General features: G+C 35.7%; 1 protein-coding gene across 1 annotated transcript in view; it reads left to right on the forward strand.

The window, feature by feature from the left end:
- Positions 1 to 24,322, forward strand: part of HMCN1 (hemicentin 1) — a 460,634-nt gene that overhangs the window by 186,820 nt on the left and 249,492 nt on the right. The window contains 5 exon segments of the mRNA XM_017848051.1: positions 6,563 to 6,683; positions 7,570 to 7,833; positions 9,366 to 9,510; positions 12,862 to 12,983; positions 17,923 to 18,198. Of these exon segments, the coding sequence (XP_017703540.1) occupies positions 6,563 to 6,683; positions 7,570 to 7,833; positions 9,366 to 9,510; positions 12,862 to 12,983; positions 17,923 to 18,198 (928 nt within the window).

Here is a 24,322-nt window from a genome sequence, read left to right on the forward strand (position 1 = left end):
CACATGAAGATTATTATGCTGGCCTCCTATTAGTCTTTCCTGGCGACTCTTATGAATAAGCCTGTAGTCTATACAAGGTGGGTTAAGTAAATAGATTAGGTGTAGCATTGGTGTTTTGGGTCACGGGAATGTTTGATAATTTTCCAGTTTTTTGGCCTGCCAATATCAGACTGTCAACCAAATAGAATGCTTCCTTTATAAAAAAGATATGTGTACACTTAGGTACACATGCACTTGGGTATATGTAAATTTATATGCATATGTGTGTGCATATATGTGTGTGTGTGTGTGTGTGTGTGTGTGTGTATTTAAGCAGAATTTATGTTTTGAATACATTTCCTTATCACACATTTCTCCAAATGCATAATGCCCAACAAAATAATGGTATTTAAATCTAACTTCCATGATTGTGTCTTTGTCTGATACAATGCCTAATCACAGTAGGTTCTTAATAAATATTTTATTGGAACCATCTATTCTTTAATTTGGAGAGGATTTAAAACTTAAGAGCAAATACTTTGAAAAGAGGTGGACATCTCTTTGAATTCAAGATTCATTACTTAATGTCTTTTTGTTCGTGGAGAAATTATTTAACCTCTCTAAGTCTGAGGAAAGTGGGGTAAAATAATGGCTACTCAACATTGTCATGGTTAAATGAGATATTGGTAAAGTGCTTCAGCAGTTTCTGATACATGAATTAGTTGTTACTAATAATGTTGGCACATGAATTCTGACAGGTTAGTTATTCTCTTGAATATATGTAAATCATACATTGTATCTTTACTTTCTTTTAAAGCACATATACTTGAATTTTTCTTTAGTTGTTGTGTTTGTCTTACTTTGGGCACATTTACCATTTTATAAAACATTGAAACTTTGTTGGAGAGAGAAAAACCATCTCTATCAATCAAATTTTAATTCAACTTATAAAAGGTAAGGTTTCATATTTAGTGCTAGGAGGAATTCTCACTGGCTTAGTACAAGAAGGTTAATTCCTCACTAATGTTCTGTGTTCCATGGGGTCTGGTAGAGTATTCTGCTTCACAGTCACTCAGGAACCCAAGCTGATGGTGGCTCTACCATAATTTAGAACATGCAGCATCTTCAGTCACTTAACGAGGGAAAAACCTGGAGGATATGGCATTGAATAAATAAAAATAAATTTGTTACTTTTGTCTCATCCCAGAAGCGACACATTTCACTCCCTTATTACCCAGTAGGCAAGCTGTTATTGTGGCCTAATGGTATACTAGAGCTGGCTCATAATGACTCAGGGAGAGTCAATGATATGTTTCTCTTCCTAGCTCTGTGTTCAGCAACATCGGAGCTAGCAATCAGCTATGATGGGAACATTTACACCACAGAGATTGAAAAATGACAAAAATTAGGGGTTTTTTTTGTTAGAGAGGAATTTATTAGCACCCCACTGACCTGATTTTTCCTAACTGAAAGGGTACTCAGAAATGTAGAATGGCAAAGAAATAGTTGGAGAATGTTATTGTTTTATATGCCATAGGGTGTAAATCTACCCAGAAATTATGTTATTCCAAAATACCATGCACAGACTTAGGTACCTGAGAAAGACATTGAACTTGGAATAATTGCCATTTAAGTTGCTATCTACACCTAGATAAATATCATTCTTTTGAGCCTCTGTTTCTTTGTAGTGCCATAAAATTATCTTTGGATATAATAGGGTTTTAAGAGATAATGTGTGAACATACTTAGCATAATGCATCTAGAAACATTTAGTGAATTCTTGATGAGTATGGCATTAGCTGGCCTGAGGAAAATCTAAGAAAAAACATCAACATTAGGTGCATGGATGGTTTTCATGTCATTTATTAAACCTACAAAACCTACATTTATCACATGCCTCCTGAGTGACATTCTGTGGGTGATGAATATGAAATAGTTACTGCCTTGAAGGGACTTTCAATGTAGGCAGGCATTTAACAGACCTTTGCCTTTAAATTAAGAAGTAAATCCATCTGCAGTAGAGCTGACCAGGAAGATCTGAGCTGAGATCTCAGAGGAGCAAGTAATTTTCCGCTGGAGCTCTCCATGGTGCTTGTTCCATTGTCCTTCAGCCTGTTCTGCTCCTTCATTCTTGGTAGTCTTACTCCAGTTCAGAAACCTAGACTCTGGTTCACTTTGCTCCTTCTTTTCCCTTACTGCATTGTAGGTCAAGGCTACCTATTTACAACTTTAGGATACCAATATGTATCTCTGTATGAGGGTTCTCCAGAGGTACATAAATAATAGGATATATACATATATGAAAGGGAGCTTATTAGGAAAAACTGGCTCACACAATCTCAAGTCAAAGTCCCACAATAGGCCATCTGCAAGCTGGGGAAGAAAGAAGCCAGTAGTGACTCAGTCCAAGTCCAAAACCCTCAAAAGCAGGGAAGCCAACAGTGAAGCCTTGAGCCTGTGACCAAAGGCCCGAGAGCCCCTTGGACTCACTGGTGTAAGTCCAAGAGTCCAAAGGCCGAAGAACCTGGAGTCTGTTGTCCAAGGGCAGGAGGAACAGGGCAGGAGGAACGGAAGAAAGCATCCATCATGGGAGACAGACAAAAGCCAGAAGACTCAGCAAGCCAGCTTATCCCACCTTCTTCCACCTGCTTTGTTCCAGTTGTGCTGGCAGCCAACTAGATAGTGCCCACCCACATTGAGGGGGGTCTTCCTCCCCCAGTACATTGACTCAAATGTTAGTCTCCTTTGGCAACACCCTCACAGATGCACCCAGAAAGAATACTTTACCAGCTTTCTAGGTATCCTTCAATCCAATCAAGTTGACACCTAATTTTAACTATCACATCTAGTGTAACCTCGTCTTTGCCAAACCGTGACCTTACCTCACATCTGCTCACACTGCAGCAGCCTGTGTATTCCTGACTCAGACCCCTTCACAACTTAATGAACGTGATGCTACTCATTCAGAGGAGTAATGTGGCTCATTATGTACGTTTAGAAATTTTATGAATAAATCGACTTTGAAACACAACTCTTCCTAGCTCAGATAAATCCTCTTCAACATCTAATATCTAGAAAGTTTCCTGTTATGCTCTGACCCTGAATGCTGCTGCTAGATTTCCCTCTTATCTACAGAAGCCATGAGGTTAGGGTAACTCTGAAGGAGTAATAGTTCAAGACATTCTGTAGTGGAAAGGTGCTTTTTGGAGCCATATTCTAATTTTAATATAACCCACAGGTTGAATCTAGATGATATAAAAGACCAAATAGAAAGACATTAAGACAGTAATTTTGACCTCACTAATTTTATGACATATATTTATATAATTTTATTACATTTATTAAAAATGTATTAAAATGGCTAAAATAATTTGGAAGAGAAGGGAAGGGAAAAAATATGGCTGGACCTCCTCTTTGCTTGACTCAGTTACAGAATTAGCTTAATTTTCTTTGCCCCTCCAAGACCTTCATGTCATTTAGCTCTCCTCTAACCTCATCAGGTTCGTAACTCACGAGACTCCAAAGTCTTCTCCCAATACTCCTGCAGTTTCCTAAAAGCTTTCTTGCTTGTGGTCTTATTGCCTTCTGATTATTTGTGTTGATTATAACCTTTTGTACTTTGATGTAGGGCAAAACTCAGCCCCTTCAAAATATCAAAAGAAATCTATCAATAGCAAGCATTTTGTGAATTTGGTAGATTTGCTCGTAAATTTGGGGTCTATGTCATAAAGCACCTTGTGCTTTTCCTGCTCTTTCCTTGGCCACCACCCCCTCGCCTCCCCATTACATTTCTCTGCTTCTTTCCTCTGAATAGTCCCAGAAGTTCCATATAACTCTCCTCTTATTGTGTAAAGCAGTTCAGCATATTTCAACATTTACCCTCAAACCAGCATAATTAAATTCATTGAGATCATGAGAAACGCATGGGGTAGCTGTAGAGTTTGGTTTCTGGAGCTTCACCGAGTTCAGACTCCAGCTTTGCTACCTGCTGTATCTGTTACTTTGAGCAAGTCACTTAAACTCTCTGATCCATGAAGTGAAGATGATAATAATACTCTCTCATGGGGACTTTTGTGAGGATTAAAAGTGAGAATTTGTATAAAAAATGAAGCTTTATATATAGTGTGTGCATTTTGTGCATGTTAGTGCTTTTTTCTCCTCCCTTTTCCATTTATTGATGGGTTATACCCTCATTATACATAAAACCTGTTTGTTTCTATCACACTAATATTTTTTAAAGGGAGCTTAGATAGGAAAGAGATGAAAACAATAGCTTACTTTAATAGATATCAAACTATTGGCGCTTTCTCATGAAGAAATTTATGTGTTTAGTGTGCCTAAAATACTGTTCAAGTATTAGAATTCTTTTAAGAGAATAATTAAATAATGATAAATGCATGAGTTAACATCAGAGGCTATTTTAATACTAAACTATTTTAAAACTTTAAATTAGCTCATTTTTTTTCTTTTATTGTATATTTAAACCAGTGTCAGTTTATTTGGGATGTCCTTTGTTTCCATTACCCTGGTTAGCCCAGAGTTGGATTAATTGCATATAAAAATGGACTCACTTGAAGATATCTTTTATTTACAAACACTTTTAAATTCATCGAAGACATTCTCACTGTCTACAGTGTAGTATAAACACATGAAATTAAGATATTTTGTTATTTATTACTCTTCATATTTTAGCAGAGCAATATACTCTTCATATTTGTTCAGAGAATAGTAAACCTATATTCTTACTTTTGCATACTTTATTACTTGGTATGGTCTTTGAAGGATCAAAGTTAATTTATATTACATTAATTTTATATAATTTTTAAGGGGCTCCCTGTTCATCAAATCTGCTTTAACATGTTATTTAGTAGTAGAGGTTAGCATATTTTCAAACATCTGTATAATTTCTGTTTTTTTTTTTCACTCAGCTATTAAGCACCACATTTTTAAAACCCACCTTTGTTAGTTGATTTATGCACAGAACACTTGGCAGATGATGAGCACTTGACAGCAGGCATTTGGAAAATTACATGTTATTTGTCCTTACTAACCTCAACAGCTGTTTCATCATAAGGGACTTTCTGAGGAGCAAGGCAACTAACAGTGATATATGATGTTAGTGAAAAAATAAAAATTAACTCATTGTAATATCAAACATTCTGATTGACTTACATGAAATTAGTAGGTGATAGTGTCTTCAATAAAGCTCTACATTATCTAAAGAAATTGACATTAGAATTACCAAAGTTTGATATAACCCTATGGGAAATCCCTGATTGAAAATTGAGTCATGATCCATAGTTTCCTTTTTAAATTTATTATGTGGAATTCATAACATATTCATTGAGAAATAATGGAATAAGGGTGGTACTAAGATCCCTACACTTACACATATAATCTTTTGTAACCTTTATGCAAATGAGCCATAGTAACTAGCTGCATCATTTATGCTAAGAATATAGCAACAGCTTTCATGATGATGTGTTTTTTTCTTCTTTCTCCCCTTCATTTTACTACCCTTTGAGTTCTTGAGATTCTGCTCAATAAGAAAGAAATATGGTATCTACAGGGACAGATCTTCTCTTCCTTCTTCTCCACATTGATAAATAACAAGGAGTTGCAGTGATTCAGGGAATATTGTGTAGTTTGCACAGCTCTTGAAGTGGCCCACTGGTAACCATGGTATGAATTCTTCTGGCTGTCCACCAGATTAAAATGTATATATGCAAATCTGGCTGTCTACCAGATTAAAATTTATATATATATACACACTTCAGTGCATTCTGTCATTGCTATAATACCTCAATATGTGCCTTCTCAGTGTTGAGTTTGAGATTGATAATTGGTACATTAGTGTTATTTGAATTTTTTCTTTCACTCCCATCTCCTACTTCTACTTAAATGCTGGAATTGTGTGGTCATTTTATTTTGAGACAGAATCTTGGTAACCTATGTAATAAAATAATGGTGAACTCTTGTTCATAAGTCTTAGGTGGCTTTTGATATGCAGATTCCTAGACTGCCCTCACCTAATATTCTGATTCAGTAAATCTGGACTGGAACTAAGGACTTTGTATTTTTAATAAATGCTGAGTACCTTTGCTGGAACACTGCTGAGCTGAGGATGCCAGGTTGCCCACATCTGGAAAATGGTCAGCTCTATTGCTTGCACTCGCTGTAATGTCCTAGAATTGAGCCTGGATGTATTTGTGGAAGATTTCCATATTTGCTAAACATCTACTATGTTAACAATAGTGACCAAAACAAAGATCCATTCCCTCATGGAGCTTTTACAGATTTATTTCCAGCCCATTCATTAGTGACTGAACACTTGTATCTTTTATCATTAGGCATGAAACATATGACTGAATGGGTTTTTAAAGCTGTCCCCATGGGGTATGTATTACAAAACTTGCATTTGAAATATAGAATCATATTTATGTTGAGAACATCCAGATCAGAGCCTCAGTTTTTGGACATCGATCCTAATTAAATATTGTGCAGTTTCCCGTACTGGCGAGGGTTGCATATGATCAGCATACTGGTTCAACTGCTGACCAGGTTTGTCATTAAATATTTTCAGACCTCAAGCAGTGGAAGGCACTCTGTTCGCATTACTGGCCTTAGTACTATTGATTTCCGAGCTGGCTTTTCTCGAAAGCCTACCCTGGACTTCAAAAAAACAGTCAGCAGACCAGTGCAAGGTTTGTATGTGCATATTATTTAAATTGACATAGTAGATATCCAAATGAAAAATATTTCTCAGACTGTCTATAATTTTATAATTTTGTAGTATTCGATAAAATTGAGAAGCATAGCTTTAAATGTGACTGTTCTCTTGGCCTAGTCACTTTCTCAAAGCGTAATCCCAAGACCACTGATATCAAAATCACTGAGGGTGCTTGTTAAAAATTAAGATTCCTGGACCCCACTCCAGATCTCCTGTCACGGAAGGTAGGGCCCAGGAATATGGACTTCAGTCAGCACCTCAGTTGATTCTTACACTTACTAAATTTTGAGAATTACTAACCCAGATCTTGAGATTTTTTTCTTACCAAAACCTATAAATTACCTATTGTCAAGGTAAAATGTGTATATATAGCTGAAAATTAAACACGTTACATATCATTGTTTTCAAAGATAAAATTATTGATTTTAAACCTTGTCCTCTTATTTTATTTATACATTAAGATTTATAATTTTTTAGCTGAAAAGAAGCTTAACTATAATGTAACAGTTAAAATTTGGGGAGGTTATTGTTCATTTATTTTATTGCTGCATTTCCTGGAAAGATACACAATAATTTATCTTTAAAAGTATTCATGTGATCAAACATTATATAAAGTTTTCACAATTCTAATTTTTTTTTACATGTAAGCATAGTTAAAATACTATAAAAGTAATTTCTTAGGATTTCCTAAGTTTCTCTGGTCATGCATAAACGGTCTTTTATGTAGAAACAATTCTGCAACTGATCCAGAATTTGTAGGCATCCTTATGGTACTCATATATTATTATCATGCAAATACTTATTTGTTATATAACTTCAATTGCATGTTTCTTATAAATGATAAAATCTTTCTCTTGTAGGAATACCTACCTATGTGCTGCTCAATACTTCTGGAATTTCCACTCCAGCTAGAATAGATCTTCTTGAACTTTTGAATATCTCAGGCAGTTCTCTTAAGACTATTCCTGTTAAATATTACCCAGATCGAAAACCTTATGGCATATGGAATGTTTCTGACTTTGTACCACCAAATGAAGCTTTCTTTCTCAAAGTAACAGGCTATGATGAGGATGATTACCTCTTCCAGAGAGTATCAAGTGTTTCCTTTTCTAGTATTGTCCCAGGTAAGACATCATTTTATTCAACATTGGAATATTGACAGTTTAAGGGGGTGGCGTTGTCCCGTAGGTACATAACGGACTATAAAATAAAAAGTATTATCTTCATATTATTACTGCATCACCAAATTGATGAACATTTACATGTAGGGCAATACAGTTTTTCTTAGCTGTTAAATAGCACATCCAAAGTTTCATGTTAAGTCTCACTGATTGCAGATCTGAGAATTTTGATTCGTCAGTATAAGAGCTGGAACTGGAAAATTCTGGTGCTCTCTTTCCCTCTAAAAAAGCCTGGGGCATATATTTGCTTAAACTATCTAAATTGGTTAAATGTTTATATACAATTGTCAGAAACTTTCTGCTCCATAGATAGCGGTTCATAGTAAACAACAGGTGATCACTGCATTTATTTGTCTAGTTGGTTAGTTGGCTAGTTAATTGTACATTTGCTACTATGTAGAGAGGAGATTACAGATTAGATATTATTTGGAAGCATCAGCTAGCATTTCAGCTTAGCTGTACTCGAGCTATTTTTCAAGGCTCATGACTGAACTCTGACCCAATCTTTTTTTTCTTTGAGACGGAGTCTTGCTCTGTCGCCCAGGCCAAAGTGCAGTGGCGTGATTTTGGCTCACTGCAAGCTCTACCTCCCGGGTTCATGCCATTCTCCTGCCTCAGCCTCCTGAGTAGCTGGAACTACAGGTGCCCGCCACCTCTCCTGGCTAATTTTTTGTATTTTTAGTAGAGACCGGTTTCACCGTATTAGCCAGGATGGTCTCAATCTCTTGACATCGTGATCTGCCCGCCTCGGCCTCCCAAAGTGCTGGGATTACAGGCATGAGTCACCGCGCCCAGCCAGAACTCTGACCCAATGTTTAGGATTGTAGCTTGAACCATGGACTGACAGAGATATAAGATTGCTTATAAAATTATACTATTAGGTGGAGGGACAAAAATTTATCATTTATACATAAGACAGTGATTTGGGAAATTCAGGAACAATTCTATAGGTTTTGTTTACTAGTTGTAGAGTGGTGAGAATAGAACCAACCTCAATATTTCCTCATATACAATATTCAAAGTTGGCTTAGCCCCTACTTTGAATGCTGCAAAATCTGTTGGATTCCTATAAGTCATTTTTTTACATTTATTTTGGAAAAACAATTTGATTCTGAGATATGTGGGTTCTTATGTTTTTGAAATAAAAACATATTCTAGAATTGATATATTATTACTTATTTGGTAGCATTTTTTCTATCTTGGTGGTACAAAAAAATACTGTGTCTTAAAAACTGTGGAGTCTTAGATTCAATGAATACTGTAGTAAGGGGCTCATAAAGATACCCAGAAATCAACCAGCTTTGAACAAATAAAGATAGAAAAAGTAATTTTTAGTGATCTGGGTTAATTGGAATGCAGAGGATTTACTGGAATAATTTAAGTATAAAGATTTTGAATGGATTAAGAGGCAGTACTTAACATCATTGTGACCTTTTTGCTTATGTTTTTTGTTTTTGTTTTTGTTTTTTTCCCAGATGCTCCCAAAGTTACAATGCCTGAGAAAACCCCAGGGTACTATCTGCAGCCCGGCCAAATTCCCTGCTCTGTTGACAGTCTTTTGCCCTTTACCTTGAGCTTTGTCAGAAATGGAGTCACACTTGGAGTAGATCAGTATTTGAAGTAGGTACATGTTTCTGTCAGTAATAAGATTCAGTATTAAACATGTAAATATAAATAGCCTATTATTGCAATGTACTTTTTCACTGGAAATTCTCACTTGCTACATAGTCTGGACTATTAGCAGTGAACAAAATGGAGACAAATCTGTGCCGTTGTGGAGGTTATATTGTCATAGAGGGAGACAGTAAACAGAAGATAAATATAATAACATAATAAATACTGGAACATATTCAAATGTTGACTCCTGTGTTATAGAATCTGAATGTTTCATAATTTGACGGTCTGTTGTTAAGACAAATACAGAATTATGAAAATGACATTAAGTACAAAATCTTGAAAGGAGACCTTGCAAATGAGAGGCCCTGAAGCTTTAGCTTTATTGGCTTCATGGTAAAAGTGTTTCTGAATCTGATTTAAAGTGTTATGACAAGTGAATCTGGTAAGCATACAGCAGGTTAGTTGGGTTGAATAATGCTGATAGGTGGAGTGGATGTAGCATTGGCCAATTTGAAATCCTAAAATTCAGAGTAAGGGGCATTGGAGCAAAGACATAAAGATGCCAAGAAAGATGATCAACAAGGTATCCAGAGAAGAGTATTCAAACACCAGGAAGAGCAAATGCAAATGTATGAAGGCTAGAGTGGACTGGGCATGTGGGAAGGACAGACAGAAGGAGGCCGGTATGGCTGAAGCCCATTGAGCCAGGAGGAGAAGGGGAGCAGAGAAGGTCAGAGAGGCATGGTCTGTGCTGCAGGTGGGGTGACAGGTGGTTCACAGCAGGTGTGGCGCCTGTATATAACAATCAGCAGGAGTGGGCTAGAGGGCACCAGCTTTTCCTTGTGAAGTTGGGTAACCTTTTTAGATAAATGCAAGTAATTTAATGATAAAAACTAAGTAAACCTTGAAAACTGGAGAAAATGATTTCTGCAAAGTGTTGCCTTTTAACTTACTGTGAAACAACGTTTTGGGAAAATCTCTAGGAATTATTGTTTTATCAGACTTTTATACTGTTAATTCAATATCAACATAACTTCTATAAGATGTTAAATGTTTGACAGTCTCAGCTTATACAATCACTTTATGGGGACTCATTTTAATCAAAAATTTATGGCAGGAATGTTCATCATAACTAGGACATTTTCTACTCTTTAAAGATTAAACTGTATTATTTCCTGCCCCTTACATAGTGTATCTTAATGATTTATTTAGCTGTGTATTTAATAACCAGCAACATAATTGACCAGGATATAAAATGATGAAGCTACATAACTAGCTGGTGAAATCAAATAATTCTGTTTTATGTTTAAACAGTAACATTTTTCAAAGACACTTGAAATTCTTTAGAAGCATTAATTCATTAATTCCACACCATTCCTGGGAGGTAAGCCACGAGAATTCTTTTTCTCATTTTTCCAGCTCTGTGGCCCAGAGATATGACATGTTTTGCTGACATGTATTAAGCTCTTTGGATGTGGGAAGTTAGAGACAAAATTAGGCATGAGTGATGATAGACTGATACTCTAATTCTGATTCACTCTCATGTCCCTACCCTAGATTTCCTAATAACATGAAACATGTGACTTAATGTTTGTTTATGTCAGTCACTTTGGTCACCAGGGAATGTAAGAGAGAATCCGTTTGCATTAGCAGCAGGGTGCATTTTTATTTGACGTGTTCTTTTCCCTATTCCAAAGTCTACCCTTCAAAACTTTTTTTATTATGTCCACATAATGCTTAATGTCAACTGAGAAGACTCCATGAAAAAGAGAATTATTTTCATGTAACATTCCATAATCACGAAAGGAACAAGTATAACTGTAAAGAACATTCTTCAAGCATTTAGTAAACTGGTTGTATGTCTTTGGACAAATTACTTGTCCTTTCTCTATCTCAACTTTCATTTTTAAAAAGGGATTTAGGACTCAAAGAATCTTCAGTTTCTGTTCTAAAATTTCCATCAATGTGTTTTTTATTAATCCTAATGTATGCTCAACTTTTCAGTAGGCACTGAAGAAAACACCAAAGATGTACATATTCCAAACCCCTACCTTCCTGAAACTTACCAGTACCTCCTAGATGATGACATTTACAAATTTATGCTTAGTATACTCCTGTTAAGCCTCGAAGATACAGCTTACATGATCAGTATGGTATGGAGTCAAGTGGTATTCTGCTTTCATTCTGAAAGTGACAAGAAGAACCACTGGCATGTAGTTAGTGCCTACAGAATTGAAAGGAAACAGTGTTTAACTAAAGTGAATTTTCTCAGCTACTAAAACACATGGAACAATGACCTTGCTTTGTTTCTCACTTTCCTAAGGCACAGAAACCTGTTTTAACTTTTTTTTACAAACCCTAGTTGTAGCAAATAGGAGTTAAGAGCTCAGTAAGTTCTTCTTGGTTTTTGATGATAAGTATGTTGTGTTTGGATGGAGAGAGATCTGGAGATATCACCATAAGGTATCATATTTTATACCACTTTCAGAATTCAGTGGAAAGTCTCTTGTCTGCAGTGGGCTTTTTACCTTATCTGTGTCTTGACTTTTTTAAGGTTATAAGTAGCTACAGATGATACAGGAGAAAAATTATGAAAACATTTTTGACATTTCAGCCACACTTTAAAACAGGACAATGCCTATTTTTGTAGATCATTGAGCTCTTTGAAACAAAGATTAAATATCTATTATTAAGACACTTCCAGAAAATGAGAAATAATTTGAACAGTGTTAGAGGACAAAGAATAAATATTTATTAAATGAATGAGTACATAATATAGTAGAGGGATTTTTTTTTAACCTAACTGATAGAGTTTAACTATAAAACTGCTCATTTGTTTTCATTTCTCATTGTATACGTAGGTTGAACGATATATGGCCTATCGCCCCATGTGGAGCTTATCTAAAAGAAAGTTAAGGAGAATTTATCTTCTTAGAATCAAAAAGTAGATTTCCTACCTTCAAATTTGTATATTGCCTAATTAAATTGCTTTGTCTAAGATTCCTACTGACATGACCAAAAACTGGAAAAAATAAAAGGAGAGAGGATTAATGAGTATTTCTTTGCCAGCTCTGTTATCTTATATTTTGACATAGCTACAAAATATTTCCCTAAATAAATTTTCAACCTCTATAATTATTATGTTGTATCTTTTGCTCAGTATAGAAAAGCCTCACATTCTAGTAAAATATAAATGGCATGTCATTTTAAGTTAAAAAGAACCCTGCAGTTTGATAAATTTATTTTATTTACATTGTTCTTTTGAATGAAACTTCAAAAAAAAATAGTGAATCATTACTTTCAACTTGGTCTTATTTTATAGTAACTAAAAGTTTTCCATTATCTTACCTCCAGAGAATCTGCCAGTGTGAACTTAGATATTGAAAAGGTCACTTTGTCTGACGAAGATTTCTATGAGTGTATCGCTGTCAGCAGTGCAGGTACTGGACGGGCACAGACATTTTTTGATGTATCAGGTAATTACCACTAATTTCTTTGCAGTTGCCCAAGTATTAATGCAGCTGTGGAAATGGGATGTTTGTTAACCAGTTTGTGTTTATACAATTGTCTTTATGATTATTTTATTATTGTCTATCTCTCCACTGAATTGAGAACTCAAATCCTGGCTTCACCATGTATCAGATACATGACCCTCCTTGGGCTAATTATTTAAGGATAATAATTATACCTTGGTTTCCCTAACTATAAAAAAAGCATAACAACAAGAACAGTCTCTATTTCATGGGAAACGGTGAGTATTAAATGATATGTAATATATGCAAGGCACTTAGGAGAGAGCCTGCCACATAGAAACACTTCATAGACATTAGTGATTATTATTATTGTTGTTATCATTATTGTCAGGGACTAATGAATAGTTTTTGAAATGATCATATAGCATTTTCCCGTGAGAAAATAAAATTTAAGTGAAGGATCTATTCTGATCAAAACAAGGTTAAATGTTCCCTTTTCCTCTCCCATATTCATAATGAGCAGAGCACTTTTATGAGTAGATTGTGATATTTAAATTAAAGATAATAATGAAAACGATTATATTCTAAGAACACAGGACCTCAGTGGCTACAATATTCACACTAAGAAGGGTAGAAGTAATGCTAATTATTTTGCATTCAGATAGTATGTTTCCTATGAATAGATGGGAGATATAGTTCATATTATTTTATAAGGTAAAATATATTAAAGTGAAAAAAATAATTTTCCTCTCATCTCACCTAATTTTAGAGGATAAAAGACTACCATTTATAATCAATGATCAGGATTAAGTCATTTACTTGGTGTTTATCTATAATTGGAAACTTTGTTTAGGCTGAATGATTTTCTACCTGCCTTGTGGACTAGTGTTGCTATGTGTTTAATTGTAACCTATTCTGACCTATATATTGCTGCTGTTGAAATTTGTTACAATGTCTATATTTGCTTTTAGTACTGGGGTGCATTTTCTTCAGACAATTTAAGACAAAGGAAGCTTATAATTATAGGTATATCATATATTTAGAAGTCTAGGATTTGTTGTTTGCTATCAGTAATTTCAAAACCTTAAAGCAGAAGCATGCAAGTTAGACAAGCATGTTCTTCTTGCAGTTAAACTATTTGTATTCTGTTACTGCTAGAAAAAGTTTGTCTTCTGAAACAATTTAGCAAGTTGACATACATCACAAACTATTCATTTTTTCATGTTCAATAATTTAAAAAAGCATTGGAGTTATGTCAACATTCCTCAGCTTCTGGGAAAACAAACACTTGAACACTTGAGTATTTTCCCAGCAATACTTTTAAGAGAAGGACAACAAGGAAAGAGGTTTGAGTGAGTTGATTCAGACATCTTGCATAAATAACTGGGAAGTGCCAGGAAGAACTTGTGAACTGACTGTCATGAATTGGGCTTGACAGTGTCAGGAACTTCCATATGTGTATTCTACACATGTCCTTCTAGTAGCCGTCTGTGACCTGTGCCAGCCAGGCAATGGAATAACTAGGAAATTGTACTGTGCCCAAGCTGACTTTCAGGAATTGTTTTCCACTCAGTCAATTTAAAAAGAATAGGGCAGAAACGGTGATGGCAAGGGCAATGACTATAACAGCAGAAGTCACAAGTGAGTGCTCCTTTGAACTTGAAAGAGTGGACTTTTTGTTTTCTGGGTTAGCTGTTGCCTAGTATGCCAGTCTTTAAGCTCCACCCACTTGTGAATTTCCCCTAGCCTAGGCTGAGGTCCCAGCTCAGCCACTGCACTGTGACTACTTATCAGCACACTGGAATCAGGTGCAAATTCACAGGATAATTAGATCTTATATTTTTTAAAGGGGTATTAGGAAACAAAGCATTATTGAACACTAATATTCTCATGCCATTATGGGTATTATTTTATTTTATAAAGTCAAGGAACACCCAAGAGCAGTTTAAAGAAATGCCCAAGTTCTATCAATATGTCGCTTCAGTTTTTGCCAGCACTTTTTTCCTAGTTGACATGTTTGAGGACTTTTGGTTCATTTGAAATGTTAGTTATTGGGTTATTGATTATTTTAAATGCACAATAGGTGTAGAAAGCATTGTTCTTCTATTTTATTGAATATAAACACATAGAATCTAATGAGTGAAACTGCAGAAGCATGAAAAACTTATTCTTTTCAAATTACATTTAGTAGTTTAGTTTGATACTAAGTTATATTAATTATCTGTACTGAATTGTTTTACTAACACAATGACCTTCACCCAACACACACACACACACACACACACACACACACACACACACAGAGAGAGAGAGAGAGAGAGAGAGAGAGAGAGAGAGAGTACTAAAATTCTGAGTTTAGGTAAAAATCTGAAGAGAGAAAACTTGTCAAGGGCATATCAGTGACAGGAAACCTTAAATTATAATTACAGAATATTCTTTTAGAAAGGCTAAGATTTGGAAATAATCTTACACCACCTTATCATTTTATAGCTAATGAAACAGAACCCAGAGAAAGCAAGTGACCTGTTTACGATCAAATGGGTAGATAGGTCGTAAGATGTAGATTCCTGGCCTCCTGATTCTCAGTCTCATGGTCCTAATATCCCAAGCCTACGCTTGTCACTTTTCCTCCCTCATTATTGAGGTTTCCTTTCTGCTACCCTAATCCCAGCCTGCTTTCACTCAGGAATGGCTGCTCTTTGTACTCCTAGAACAGGTTATTTCTGATAATCCATAATCTTAGCCTCCTTCACAAACTGCTGTAATTCTCCCTCATCACTCCCCTATTCCTACCAAATTTATTGACATATGTCTAAATATTTCCATGTGTATAATATTAATTTGTCTTGAGGTATTTATGCAGTGGTGGTGTCATATGTCATTATTTCAAATCTCATCTGCTCATGTATGTTATTAGAAAGTTGGCCTGTACTTATTTGAATTTATATTTGAAGAGAAACTAGTATCTGGGGCGGAGTTTGTATGCAAGAGGGTTTTTGGAGAGTTCTCTAGGGAAAAGCACCTGTGAGGGAATGAGGGAAGTGGAAGAAGAGGAATTGAGCTACAGTTGCAGCAAGGGCCTACAGGCAGCTCTGGAGCTGGGAGGGCCCTGAATTGAGCGAGGAGAGCTGGGTCTTTCTTCCTTCATTAAGAAGTAATTAGATGTGAGCAGCACTGGAAAGTGGTGTCTAACCTTCAGCATGTTTGTTTCATAGGGATCTGAGAGCTAGAAGGAGTCTTTATGATAAATTAATCATCTTATTTTCAGATAGAAAAACTAAACTATTAATATCACTAAATTGACTTATCTAAAGTCACACAACTAATTAGGGGTAGAACTAGGTGGCCTAGTATTACCAAATTTAGCAAATTAAAAGCACAGGATGTCCAGTTAAATTTGAATATCACATATGTGTGACCCAAATATTACACGAGCCATACTTCTACTGAAATATTATTGTATTTGTATCTGAAATTCAGATTTAACAAAATGTCCTGCATTTTATCTGTGAACCCTAGCCAGACTCCAATCAAAGCTTCCTTTGTCCTGTATTCTTTCCAATGTATTCACTAGCTATTTTCATAAGATTTAAAAATAACAAAATAATAAAACATTTTTTAACTTAAAATAGCATATACTACTTAGAAACAGTTTGGAAAACAATGATAAATATAACAAAATTTGGAAAACACACATATTATATCACTCAGAGATAACCACTGTGGTTTTGGTATACTTGTTTTCAGTCTTCATTCTGGGCTTATTATATTAATCTGCACTCATATATAGTTTTAAATAGCATGGGGATAAAGTTTGATCTTGAATATTTGACACACTTTCATATTAAACTAAAACAGACACATGAATTTCTAGCCAGCATAGATCACTGCAGTTTTTATTGCTGCATTATTTATAATGTATTGCTACAGGAGATCATTTTAAAGCATTTGAGCAGAGACAGCTTTGGAGAGAGAATTTAGATTCACTCTCAAAACTAACTAGAGCTAACTCAGGAACAGGAAACCAAACACCGCATGTTCTCACTCATAAGTAGGAGTTGAACAATGAGAACACATGCACAGGGAGGGGAACAACACACACCAGGGCCTGTTGGGGGGTGGGGGGCAAGGGGAGGGAACTTAGAGGACAGGTCAATAGGTGCAGCAAACCACCATGGCACACGTACACCTATGTGACAAACCTGCATGTTCTGCACATGTACCCCGGAACTTAAAGTAAAATAATAAAAAGAACCAACGAACTAGAGAAACATGTGATTTTCTGCAGAAATCTTGGTTAAATGTTTAATTAGTAATTGGCCTTTGACCATATCTGAAACACATGTGTTACTCAATGCCTTTTGTGTATATGGCTCTGTGTACAATTTTATTAATGATCTGTTCCTGTTGTTCACCTGAACTTCCTAAATCAAACTGTTCCCCATTTCTGCTTGAACATTTATCTTACTCTTCTATTGTCCTGTGTCTTCTTAATGAGACTGTAACTCCCCTGAAAGATGATACTGTCATTTTCATATCTACTATCCTTTGTGTGCTATTTTCTTTACAACACTAAATATATATTTTTAAAATTTAAAAGTTCGCAAATGCTACTTTCATCAATAAAAACTTGGCCTCATTTTGCAATCCTAAATCAGTCAAGTTATACTCTTTTGCCATGCCTCTTTGACTCTCATGTCTATAATTTATAGCTTTGACTTGAGCATCCTTTGGTATGTAATTGTGTACTACTTTCTAAAGCATCCTTTCAGTGATCATTTTGGGGGGACTCATAGTCATATGCATTAATGGAGTAAGTTCTGTTGCACTGCATCTTTCCTACTGGATATTCAATACATACTTATTCAGTTTTTAAACCACATCTGTAAGTGAGCAAAATGGCTTTTAGATCTCCTGATTTGAATTTTTTGATTTCACACAGAACCGCCTCCAGTCATCCAAGTGCCTAGAAATGTTACAGTCACTCCTGGAGAGACAGCAGTGTTAACATGTCTCATCATCAGCGCAGTGGATTACAATCTAACCTGGCAGAGGAATGACAGAGATGTCAGACTGGCAGAGCCAGCGAGAATTAGGACCTTGACTAATCTGTCATTGGAGCTAAAGAGTGTGAAATTCAACGATGCTGGAGAGTATCATTGTATGGTTTCTAGTGAAGGTGGATCATCAGCCGCTTCAGTTTTCCTCACAGTGCAAGGTACAGTGCTTTTGGTAAATTCTGAATTATGACATCTTTCTGTCTTCTTTTTTTAAAATTTTTGTCCTCCCAAGTTGGCTATCTGAGAGTATCTACCCAAATAATTATCGTTTTGAGTGATAGAATGCTTAAGCGTACTCAGTGGTCTATGGCCAAGAAAACTGGAAACTAAAACATCACTAACAAATAGGAAACTTTAATACAATCATAACTAATCATAGTAGTTGAAGATGTTTATTTTAAGACAATATAAAAATTATCTCTGGATAATATAATAGTTTTAAATTCTTTAATCCATCTTGTGGATTTTTTACAAAACATACTAATTAATAATTGGTCAAAAAACAATTTCTTCCCAATTTAAGTACTGTGTTTTTGCATACATAACTCTTTGACTCTCTAATTTACCTTTTGTTGTTAAATTGTGTAGTAATTCTCACTAATCCCTTTAAAATAAAGGTTTAAGATGCTTCTCATCTTGGTGAAATTTTGTTGAAACATAAGCAGAGTTGTTTTTAACATTATTTGTCTTACACACGCATGTACACACACGAGTGCCTATTGAAAATAAACTAATTGTGAGCCAATTTTGAATTATGTATTCGTAGATTACATGTTCCAATAGTTGAAAACAAATTTATGAGCAATGTGGTTAATGGCTACTAAACATATATTGTTCAGGACCATCAAATGATGAGGAGAAACCACTCCAAAGTTTCTCTTTCAGTGGAAACATATTTGGCTTCTAAACGTCTATAGACCAGCTGGGAGTCTTAATGTAATGAACAAATTACTGTTGGCAGTTTTTCACTGTTAAGCTGAAAGGTTCAGTTACTGCCTCAGCAGAATATTTTATTTCAGTTCTTTGATGTGGGAGACTGATTGCACCAGAATTGGGTCTATTTGATTGTGGTATTAGAAACAATTTTATAACATGCCCGAAGTAACAATCTCAGGTAACTTTTTAGCAAGGTTACCTAAGAAAATGACCATTGAGTTTCAAGGCTAACTCTTAGAATGTTATTAATGACAGAAAAGCGAAACTACCATGAGAATTAACAAAATGGTTGACATCTGATTATAGTTTTCTCCCTGGTAGTTGAAATATATGCTGCAATCAGAATGTGTGTCTTTTGTTAGTTGATCCGAGGAATCCTCTAGGGAAATGTTGCTTTTGTAAATGGCTCACCACATTTCCACATGAAACTGCCTAGATAATATGAGTCGATCCAAGTTCTAGCAACTTGGGTTACTAGAACTCTGGAACTATTTTACCGAACTGATTGTTTCAGATAAAATAAATGCTAATGGACTTCTGAAATTTGATCTTGGTTCTTTGTTTGAAGTCCCTTAGAATGAGTGTAAACAAATCAGAGCCTTCCTTGTTTCTCCAAGTTAACATTGTAGTCCATAATTTTTCTGTTTAGTGCATTAGAGCGGTGATTCTCAAACTTCCATGAGTAAGGAATTACCCAAGGACTTTTTAAAAAATGCATATTTCTAACCCCACATCAAGCGATGCTTTTTCCATAGGTCTGGTGTATGGCCTGGGAATCTGCATTTTAATAGACTTCTCAAGTAATTCCATGGACATTTTCTGAAAACAGCATATATATCCATTCTACAGAATGAACCATATGATCTAGAAATGTGTATCTTTAAGAGAAGCCCTTGACTCTCTTCTTTCTGGTAAAATAAAGCCATTATTATCCAGCAATTTTAAAAAGTGCTGAGGTAAGATGTTATATAATACACAAAACATATATATAAAAACCGTATGACAGTACATCATTACTGGGTAATCTGTATTAGTGGTGTAAATCTGTCTAGAGGTGTTATTTTATGGCCTGTCTAGTTGGCCTTGAGTTTGAGGGGCCAATTTTGATGATAAAGGATGTTTCAAAAATCTAACAAAAATATACTCTAGAATTGATAGTATTGCTCAGTAAAAATAAGAGACTTTTGCTAAGTGTAGTTACCTAAGTGTATTATTTTATGGTTGAATGCACTATTGGAAAGCTATGGGTATTTGATGAAGTAAACTGCCATACCTAAAGTTTATGACAATATTAGAGCTGATAAACTATTGACATTAAATCTTACATTACAAATTAATTTCACTTTAATGCAGTTAAATCTTTTTAAACCAGAAATAACAAATAGTTTTAGAAAACTTAAAAGACAAAATAATACTTGGTTTGAATACTTTTTTTTTTTTTTTTTTTTTTTTTGAGGGAGATCTTGCTCTGTCACCCAGGCCTGGAGTGCAGTGGCCCGGATCTCAGCTCACTGCAAGCTCCGCCTCCAGGTTCCCGCCATTCTCCTGCCTCAAGGCCTCCCAAGTAGCTGGGACTACAGGCGCCCGCCACCTTGCCCGGCTAGTTTTTTTCTTTTTTGTTTTTTTAGTAGAGACGGGTTCACTGTGTTCGCCAGGATGGTCTTCGATCTCCTGACCTTGGATCCGCCCGTCTCGGCCTCCCAAAGTGCTGGGATTACAGGCTTGAGCACCACCGCGGGCCGGCTTGGATTGAAGTACTTAACTCTAGGAATAGTTTTCTTGTTTAGAGGGGAATCAGTAGCTTAATTCACAGCCTCATTTATGTTGTTATGCTTCCACTGGTGTGTTTGGGAACTATTTCTATCTGGAATACTTTTAAGAGTTAAAAATCTAGATTTTACAAGTTTTTTGTAGTAATTTTACAAAATATAATTAGCAAGAATTTTCTTCTTTAAGATAGTATATGTCTAGTATTGCAGCCTTTCTTTACCTGACAATAAATTATATATAAAGACTTCAAAAAGACAAGGCTAAAGAATACTAAAACCTAGCAGCAATTAACAGCAGCAAAAATCCTAGGAGGAATTTTATATGTATTACATATAAAGATTTTTTTCTTATATAAATGTGTATATAGAATATTTATCTATATTTTAAGATCACTGGAATGAAAATCTTAACAGTGCTCCATCCTTTTTCTGTTCACATGAAAATAGGAAGTATCTTTGTCCCTGTTTTTTGCTCCAAAAAGAAAATGTTACTCTTTGAAGAAGCCAGAATGCTATTTTCTCATACTAGCTCTAACTATCCAGTTAGGAAACTAGCAGGATAGTAAATGAGCAGGCAACCTGGTCCCAGGTAGAAAATTGTAACCTTGGATGTATGTAACCTGGGATGTATGTTTCCCACCAATGAAAGTATTTGAAAGCAAGAGAAACATTGATAAGAGTGTCAGTTAGGAATTTTAGAAACAGATGGTTGCAGAGGGGAGCATCACATCTCAGCTAAAAGAGCTCCATAGATGAGGACTGGGCAAGGAGCCATGTACGTCAGACTCTCACTCAGCTGCAGAGCTGAAAAGGGGGTTCAGCTCCTCCAGAACAGAAGCAGAGTGAGAATGAAGTCAAGTCCATCCAAACACTTTGTTAAAAGACACTAGTTTTGGATGAATGTCACCTCATTTGAAGATGAATAAACAGAAAACTATCGAAATAAATAAAACAGTGGGGTGGGGGGGAAATGAAGCATAGGACTTAAGTAGAAATGCTGAGGAACAAAATAAGGCAGGCAGGGAATACTTAGAAGAAGTGGATGCTTTGAAAGCAGCTTATTCTAGAAACAAGGGGAAAAAGTATTTGGCCTGCCCATTATCTTTCAAAAAGACTTCACTTCTTTTAGATGACAGTGTATATTCACACGGTGTCTTAGTCTGTTTTTTTGCTGCTATAACAGAATCCCTGAGACTGGGTAATTTATAGTGAACAGAAATTTATTGGCTCACAGTGCTGAAGGCTGGGAGGTCCAAGATCAAGACTGGGGCATCTAGTGAAGAGTGAAGCCCTTCTTCCTGCATCATCACATGGTAGAAGGCAGAAAGACAAAGAAAGCAAAAGAGCACATCTACTCCTGTGAGCTTTTTAAATAAGGGTATTAATGTTTTCATGTGGGCAGAAACCTAAACATCTCCCATGAGGCCTCATCTCCCAAAGCTGTTACCTTGGAGATTAAGTTTTTAGCACACAAATTCAGGGAGACACATTCAAACCATAACATAAAGCAAGAACCGGCTAAGACAAAAGGACAATAATAAGTGGAATGGGCTGAACACAGTGACTCATGCCTGTAATCCCAGCACTTTGGGAGGCTGAGGCAGGCAGATCATGAGGTCAGGATATTGAGACCATCCTGGCTAACATGGTGAAACCCTGTCTCTACTAAAAATACCAAAAATTAACCAGGCATGGTGGCACACATCTGTAGTCCCAGCTACTTGGGAAGCTGAGGCTGGAGACTCTCTTGAACCTGGGAGGCGGAGGTTGCTGTGAGCTGAGATCACGCCACTGCACTCCAGCCTGGGCAACAGAGTGAGACTCCATCTCAATAATAATGATAATAATAGTAATAATAATAAGTGGAATGGAAGAAGTCAGAAAAGGTTTGATTTTTAAAATGCAAATTTTAGTGCAAATATGTAGTAGAGGCACTGAAGAGCAGAATTTATACTATATAAAAAATCATGGATGTGGTGCATAAATTTGAGAAGTCTTTCAGAATATTGAGGAAAAGAACTAACAGTTGAATAATATGATTTTTTTAGTGGAAATTAAAAAAAGTTTAATCTAAAATTTATAGGAGTTTAGGAAACAAAGACAATTGAAACTAAAGAAATAGTCCGAGATATAATTGAAGAAAATTGTTCTAGGGAGAAAAAGTTGTCTTGAGTGAGTAGATTAACCAGGGTAAATGAAGGGAGAACTTCATCTAGACACATCCTGGCTAAATTTGAAATTACTAGTAGGAGAATCTACTCATTCCCCATAAACATATGACTAAACCCATTGTAAACAGAAAGATAAAATCAGATTTGTGTCTGACTTCTTATGCTAAAAGCTAGAAGATAATTGCAGTGGATATTTGTCATAATTTTGCTCTTAGGGTCTGAATACTTTCCCTAATTTGGGGAGGAATTATTTATTATCTTGGTGGGAAGCAGAAAACAAGTGAGGTCAGATAATTCATTTTCCTTATTCCCTAGATCACATGACCCACAGCCAGCCACTAATATGCTCCCAGTGGGACTTTCACTCTTGCCAAGACCATGAACACTTAAAAAATTCCAATTTTGGCAGCATCATGGAATTTAGAGTCCAACAGCAGAAGCAAATGTCCCAGTGGCCCTTCACCATCACTTTAACAGACTGATGTTGGCTGTGTTCTCAGCGGTCTAGCCACACCATTTCTATCTGATATCCAGTTTCCTTTTGATTCTGTACCTCAGAAAAAAATTTCCCAATGAATTCCTTTTCTACTTAAGTCAGCCAACCTGGTTTCTGTTGTTTGCAATTGAGAATTCCAACTGACACAATAATAAGAAAGATGCAAGTAGTTTTAAACAAAAAATGGAATCCAAGAATTTAATCCAGTTAGTATGTCTTTCCTATAAAAAGCCATCAAAAGGACATTCTCAAATGTCCAACAGTTCAAGAAAAATAACAAATATATAGCTTTCTTAAGATGATTTATTAAAATGCAACTTAACTGCTCGAAGTAGATCTTAAAAAGGAAAAACAAAAAAATCCAAATTGGAGAAGCCATGGTATGAAGAACTGGTGAACTTCCCTCAGTGACTATTATCAAGCTCATTACCAACTCATCAAAAAAGCCTTGGGAGGCAAAGCTAACCTCAGAAGCTATGACTGTTTGAATCAGCCACACTGATGAGCATGTGAGAATGTGAATGAGTTGATATGCTTACTTCATTATGAGAATTCCTTACCACGAGGATAATGGTATCCTTAGACACAGGAAATTCCCCAGGAAAGGAATACCCTCAAGCAGGGTTTACCATAAGACTCAAAAGTCCAGCTATGCAAACAAACAAATGGAAGCTGACACTGCTATGCTAGGAGAAAAAAGATAACTAGATTGATATATACAAAATGTGTACATGATTGTTTGGGGGCAGCAGAACTATAAGTGACTTTTTGACTTGTAGTTTTTTTGTTTTCCTTTTAAGATCTACTTCAGGCAGTTAACTTGCATTTTCATAAATCATTTCATGCTTTTCTGTACTTGAAAAAATACTTAAAAGAAATGAATTATTTTAAACTTTGTGTAAATAGAATT

Source organism: Rhinopithecus bieti, unplaced genomic scaffold, assembly GCF_001698545.2.
Source record: "Rhinopithecus bieti isolate Rb0 unplaced genomic scaffold, ASM169854v2 scaffold_27006, whole genome shotgun sequence".
NCBI lineage: Eukaryota > Metazoa > Chordata > Mammalia > Primates > Cercopithecidae > Rhinopithecus > Rhinopithecus bieti.